Here is a 7,500-nt window from a genome sequence, read left to right as displayed (position 1 = left end):
GGTTTGTTCATAGTTTTTTGATAACTCTGACAAGGTTTGAGTTGATGTTATGTATCCGCATGGTTGCCCACAGGGCAGCATGCCAAACCCTTTCAAATGCCTTCTTAAAATCAACAAAGACATGAAAGAAGTCTTGTTGGTGTTGGAGGTGATTTCGCATATTATCCTGAGGTTAAATATGTGGTTAGTTGTGCTGCGTCCTGCTCTAAAACCTGCTTGTTCTACAGTAATAGATTTGAGTTTGTTCATTATGATCTTCAGTATTACTTTGCTCACATGGTTAACCAAACTAATTGTGTGGTAGTTTTGACACAGCTGGAGGTTTCCTTTTTCGGGCAGGATGATGATAAGATATTGGGTCCATTGAGTTGGCCATATCCCTGTAGTCCAAATCTTATTGCTTGAATCAATTCGCCTGGGATGTCAATTCCTGCCGATTTTCCTTTTTTGAGTGATGTAACTGCTGCTTCAACTTCCTCGCATATGGTCGAATGCGAGTCATTTTCTGAGTTGGCTTGAGGGTAATCTAATACTGCTGGGTCACAGTTGAGCTGGTGATTATATAGCTCTGAACAATACTCTGCCCATCTGTTTAGTACCTCCCTCTCTTGTGTAGGCACTTCCCCCCTTTGTATTGGATACAGGTAGGTCTTCCCTGTTTCTTTGTAGTGAGATCTTTGACCACTTTGTAAGTTTTTCTGGTATTATTTCTATTTCATTATTTTTTTTTTATACATCGGTGTTCGAACTAGGTTTCCTTTGCTTTCTTTATTTTTCATTGCCTTTATTGTTTGCCTCTCTGTATAACTGAGCTCCCTCTGGGTCACCTTTTCTCTTTTTCAGTTCTCGATGTCCGTCACATAGATCTAAAATTTCATCTGTGACCCGTGGCTTTTTGGGGCGCTGGTGTTTCCCCAAGAGTTCATCTGCAGTTTCTATTACGGCTGTGTTTAAGGTGTTCACTATCGGGTCGAGTTCTATGTTTCTTACATCAAGGATTATTAGAGCAGCAAGTCTCCCCCCAATCCGTGCCTGGAACTCTTCTTTTATAGCTGGGTCTTTTAGTTTGTCCAGATTAAATCTTGGTTTGCTGATCTTCTTCAGCCTTGTTCTGAAAGTCATTAAGACCACATTATGATCACTTCCAATATCTGCACCAGGGAAACGGCGTGTTCACGTGACATTCCCTCCTGATTGGATCAGTCTGGTTATGTTGGTTTCCTGGGCTGTGCCACGTCCATCTTCTTGAAGATTTATGAACTCCAAATTGTTTATGGCAGCAAACTCTAAGAGCCACAGGCCTCTGTCACTGGTCAGAGGGTTACTGGAAGGTCCGCAGTTACTTTGCCAATGAGCCTGGGCATCTTCTCCAACTTTGGCATTCCAGTCACCCTGTGCCATTAAAATATCCTTTTTGTGTACTCCATCTATGACTTCTTGTAATCGAATATAGAAGTCTTCTCTATCCTCTTCATAACTAGTTGTTGGGGCATACGCCTGGAAGATTTTGATGTTGAAGGGCACTGCCTTTAAGCGGATGTTAATTAGTCTGCTTGAGACTGGGCGGCATTCCATTACTGCTTTGATTATGTTTGTTATGGATAAGAAATCCCACGCCTTCTTTGTGAGAGTAATGATTTCCCCTTATCCTTGTTGTTTCGCCTATGCTTTTTCAACGCATTTCGCATACACCTTAGAGGTTCTGGCGGTATCTGTTCATCTCATGGACGAGTTCATGGATCTTCCCCTCGTCTTTCAGGGTTCTATCATTCCCGGTTCCTATTACGATGTTGTCTCTAGCTCGGAGCCTGAACTCCTTGGCACCAGTAAAACATTTTTCTATTTGGTCATACACATATATGAATATATATATATATATATATATATATATATATATATATATATATATATATATATATATAAATATATATATGTATATGTACACACACACACACACACACACATCTCTCTCTCTCTCTATCTATCTCTCTCCCTCTCTCTCTCTCTCTCTCTCTCTCTCTCTCTCTCTCTCTCTCTATCTCTCTCTCTATCTATCTCTCTCTCTATATATATATATATATATATATATATATATATATATATATATATATATATATATATATATATATATATCATATATGATAATATACCTTTATGTATATATCTATATCTATATCCATATCTATCTATCTATTATATATATATATATATATATATATATATATATATATATATATATATATTTTACACATATATATGTGTGTGTGTGTGTGTGTGCTTCATTCCTTAGTACAAATATCTTTTCCATTTTTGTTTTCCTCAGAAACCCTTCGCCTGTACCCACCGGGGCTTTTCCTGGAGCGCAAGTGTATAAAGGAATACAAGTAAGACCTTTTCAAAGTACTTCAATTCTCAATCTTTGTGAATAGTGACCTACTTATGTGTAAAATCTATATTAGTGTGCGTGTTTCTGTGTATGCGAGAACTCAAAATTTAGTTTTGTATATGTAATTTTGTATATGTATTCCATACGTGTACATATGTATATTTCTGTGTGTACACACACACACACACACACACACACACACACACACACACATCTATCTATCTATCTATATATATATATGCATATCATATAAAAGACATTAATGCGAATAAAAACAAAGATGATATACAATATACAAGAATATAATAGTGCAAACATAAATATGCGTGAATAGTATTAGTATATATGTTTGTACTATTATGTTTCCTACAGGAAACCAGGGTACTCAATGACGCTGATTCCCGAAAAAAGAGGAACCAAGATACTTGGCTTCTCTTGTCTATGACGTGGAGGTGATCGTGTTATACTCCCAGGTGGGGGAGACTTCCCGCATGTGCAAAGGGAAGGCCCCCACCAGGCAAGCCCTGGTCACCCTCACGGGGGCCCTAATTAGCACCCTTGATTTGGGTAACTGGGGCTTCTACAGACTAAGAATTAATTTGCCAGAATCACTAAGGTGCTTCACGTGCCAAAAGTATCGGCACCTCTACGCCAATTTTAAGGCCAAAATTAAATGTGTTTAGAGCAAGGCACACAACACCGGAATGTGCTTCAAGGCGCAGAAAGAAGGCCAGAGGACACAGAAGCTAAATGTACCACCTGCATTAAAAGGCATCAAGCTTAGAGCCTAGCTTCCTCTGTCAAGAAACAGGCGGCCCTCAGAACACAGGAGCTAGGCAAAAGCGTCCTGATGTTGTTCCTGCTCCCCAAGGCACCCGCGTCTGGAGACAACGAAGGAGAAAGGACTCCCCGACCTCCTAAGAGGAAGGAGACACCTCCCCAGCCCACACTGGATACTTCTAATCCAAAGGAGTATCCCTGCCGTGCTAGTGATCGCAAAAAGAACCACAGGAGACAAGGTTCAAACAACTAAACTAAACACTAAAGTTATACCAAGCAGACGACAATCTTTAGCTAAACCAGGTCTGTGCTAATGCAGTACAAGATCGAGAGATCATAAAGGGAGACTTAAATGCACATCTGCCTCTGCTGGATTCCCGCAGCAGGCCAAATGCGGCAGGCATTCAAATAGATAACGTTCTTGACACATTCCCTGAGGTCGCTCTTCTCAACACCCAAGAACCAATGCATGTGAAGGGAGGAGTTCTGGAGCGTTATTTTTCAAAATACTGAGTATTTTACTGAGCGCTACTCACAAGTCCTACCCAACATCCCTCTGCTCAGCGAAGTATGTGTGGTATCTATGAAAAGTCTGAGTGCTCCACAGAGCACTCAAACTCATTTAGGTGGGTCGCTTGAGTGTATGAATATTTTATGGAAGTTTTACTGCAAAACAAAACTATTTTTCCTCTCAATATAAAATGATAACACATATTTATAGCACTGTATACATGAAAAAAATGAGAATTTGCGATAAATATTTCCCATTTGTCCACGTCGGATTGCACACCGTTGAGTCCCAAATGGCGGCGAATATTTAAAAATGGAACAAGCCCTGACTTCGCCCCCAAACCCAAGACGTCTGCTAATTGGACCAAAGATGAAGAGTTGAGACTTTACTACAACATTCGTGATATTGTAGTTTGCATCAAACACTGGACATTAATGCTGTGATATTTTTTTCTATATATATTCTGTGTATATGAGTGTCATCAATCACACACACCACTCCTGGAAACCCATAGTGTTCCATGAATTCTGCTTGCTTTTGTTGGAGGTTTTCTTGCCGGGTGGAGGACTTTAAAAGCCTTGCTTGGAATGCTGGCAATACAAGGGCATCTGACTTTTCATCGACTATCTTGCTAATTGATGGTTGGGATATGCCAAAATCATCTCTGTTGCGCATTTGCATTTTCCCAGTTGCTAAAAAACGAAATGTCACTAGCACTTTCACTTCTGCAGAGATGGCATAAGCTCGATTTGTACGTTTTTCTTTGACCTCTGATCACGTCAGAATTACCTCACATTTGGTATCCTCACTCGCTGTTGTGCTGCTTCCAGTGCTGTTGCAACACGTGCTGTGTCCTCCCGTTGTACACTTGGCCTCATCATCCAGTTGTGGGAACTTAAGGACGTTAAGTAGTTTGATACATAAGACTTGAGTAATCTACTCGAAGTTGAGTGCTGCATCCATGAAATTCCATCTGTTAAGTGCACTTAGCACATGGACTTTCATGGATGCAGTATTTTGATAAATACCTGCTCGACCTTACCTTTGCCATAGCAACAATAGTGGAGAGAATTTGATGGTGTGTTTATGAAACTGTTACAAGTGATCACATATGGCACATTCACTATCCTCATGGATGCTGGTCCAGCCCTAAGACCATAACACATCCCCAAATGAAAAACAGGTAAGGCCAACTGGCAAGCCTTCCAGATTGGTTTGGCCCCTGACTTAGAACCAATGAGCCCCCACACAGTGAAAACGTGGATGTGCTCGAGGCAAGACTTGTCCAGGCCATAAATCAGTCAAGCTGTTAGGGATGCCATGGAAACTGCCAACAAAGTCAGGCAGGAAAAGTGGCTAGAATTGTGCCAGTCCTTTAGCTACCAGACCACCCTCTCACGGTTGATACATGCATCATGACCCTCAATCTGGCACACAGGCTTGTGCTCGAGTTCTCAGTCAGAACCAGCAGCAACAGCCTGCCCCCTGATTTACGGGCAAAAAAAAACAACGCCTAAATCCAGGCAAGCTTACTCTCATCAGAGTCAAAGCACTCCAACCTGATGACTATGATGTGATGTTCTTCTGTAAGGAACTAAGAAAGACATATAAAACCAGTTCTGGATAAGCACCAAGCTCTGATGGGATTTCCAGCCCCATCATCTCACACTGTGGTCTTACAGGCGAGCTTGCATTCCTGCAGCTCATTAGAAAGCCATGGCAAACTGCCATACTTTCCCAGCACTGGAAAAAAAGATATAATAATTCCAATCCAAAAACCAAAGGAGTTGGGCACGTACCACCCCATTTCTCTCCTCAGCTGTCTGGGCAAAATAGTCGAGAGGATGGTACTAAATTGGCTCCAATGGAGCACCTGCACAGGTTCACAGCATCGCCACACTCCTAAGCACACTATGCGCTACTCCCTCCGCGGTTGTATTCCTAGACTTGGAGAAGGCTTTTGTACTAGCAAGTACTCTTGCCAAATGGAATGCCACAGGTAGAGGCCCTCAGTCCTGCCCTTTTCAACACCCTCATGTCATGCATCCTCAACATACACTTGGCAGCAGAATGTAGAATCATCTCATGCAGACTATCTTCAAAGTATCTCCTGGTAAGCACTGCTTCAGAAGAGCCCAGCATTGTCCGGACATTCTCTTTGAAGAGTGTTGGAGGACGGGTCTAAAGATTTAGCAGCAAAATCGAAAGCAAGGGCTCTGAAATTCACTGTAAAAATACAAAACTCAGGTTAAGGCCTATGAATACCTTGGGATATGAATAGGCCACACCCTCAAAAAGGTCTAGTACCTGCTTGACCGAACCAAGGCGACTGTCTGTTGTGAAAGTAATGGCCACGAGACAGGAGCAGGACGCAAAGTACTAAGAGCATTCTATGTACACGCTGTCTGCCCTATTGTAGACTATGCTTCTGTCACTCGCATTTCTACCAGCATTACATAAGAAGTAAAAATGGAGACAGTCCAAAACGAAGCAGCCAGGATCATCCTGGGTTCCCCCAGATGGACAAAGGCCCTCAACCTCCTCATGGAGGCTAACCTGTCGTCCCTGGACTCCGGGATAGCAGCACAGTTTCTTTCTATGGTCATACAGGCACCCCTAAACACATGAGACAAAAAGTACTCAGACGCCTACAGCAAGACTGCCAGCTATTTTCTGACAACTCCTGGCTCACATACACACAGACAGAGTGTTAATACACTTTCAGCTCAAAAAACTACTTGCCAAGGGTATGAACTCCTCTCACACTGACTATAGAGATCCCCGCCGCGGGCAAACACCTTGATTAAGTTCTCAGTCTTGAACTAACCAAGGAGAAAAAATTCAATACTCTATGCCTAGCCTAAAGGCGTAAGTACAAAGGGTCATTACACAAATAACTCCCAAGGTTAGTAGAGCCTAATTCACGGACGGAACAGTGGATCTCATAAACTACACTACAGGTGCTGGCTTCACAGCAAGGGATGCCACAACATCCATCAATGTTCCAAGCTGAAGTTACTATCATGGGAGCCCTGGCCCACGCGTCCCTAAGAGAAGGATACGTGGCCATATACACAGACTCCAGATCAGCCACTGACAGTCTACAACACAGCATGCCCAACGACAACTTCAATCTCCTGACCACAATCCTCACCATAGCACAGAGAATCCTTGATCAGGGTCGAGAGGTCCAGCACTGCGGCCCTTGCCATTCTCCAACGGACACAGAGAAAGTACCACAAACTCGCCCTCAGCTAGATGTTATTCAGACGCCACAGGCTATAAGCCACTGGTTACCTATGCGCTTGGCAAATTATTGATGTGATCGATAGGGAATGTAAGCATTGTGGCGAACTCAACGCGACCCCGTTACATTATGCATAGAATTGTGAGCACACGCAATTTCTGAGACAGGGACCCCCCACCACAGCCGCTGGGCTTATGCCCAGCGTTTGCTGGCAATTTAGGATCTAAGCAAGGCATTCAGTTTAAAACACATGAGAAAGCTAGAAATACTTGCCACAGGAGGGCCAATTTAGAAAAAAGGCCCGGGTGATATATCTACGCAAAAAAAATGTACCAAGAAAGGCTGTATGAAGCAAACTGCTGCCTCGTTTTCTCAGGGTGAATGCAGAGAAAGATATAGGAAACTTTTATAATGCATAACCTTAAATGTTTGCAGGATCCCCGGCACAGACGTGACCATCGAGCCTGGCTTAGTGGTGACATGTCCACTCTTTCAAATCCATCGGGACCCGAAGTACTGGCCCGAGCCCGAGGTGTTCCGCCCCGAGCGCTTCCTACCGGAGAACAAGGCGAACAT

General features: G+C 42.8%; 1 protein-coding gene across 2 annotated transcripts in view; it reads left to right on the top strand.

Annotated features, from left to right (window-relative positions):
• The window catches only part of LOC113822816 (cytochrome P450 3A2), a 21,041-nt gene that overhangs the window by 11,845 nt on the left and 1,696 nt on the right, over window positions 1–7,500 (top strand). For both annotated transcript variants that reach the window (XM_027375348.2, XM_027375361.2), the window contains 2 exons: window positions 2,324–2,384; window positions 7,360–7,500. The exon at window positions 7,360–7,500 is cut by the window's right edge and continues 50 nt beyond it. In XM_027375348.2, the coding sequence (XP_027231149.2) occupies window positions 2,324–2,384; window positions 7,360–7,500 (202 nt within the window). The remainder of the gene's footprint in view (window positions 1–2,323; window positions 2,385–7,359) is intronic.

Source organism: Penaeus vannamei, chromosome 20, assembly GCF_042767895.1.
Source record: "Penaeus vannamei isolate JL-2024 chromosome 20, ASM4276789v1, whole genome shotgun sequence".
NCBI lineage: Eukaryota > Metazoa > Arthropoda > Malacostraca > Decapoda > Penaeidae > Penaeus > Penaeus vannamei.
The sequence above is the reverse complement of the archived record's forward strand: the minus strand, read 5'-3'. Positions and strand labels throughout refer to the sequence as shown.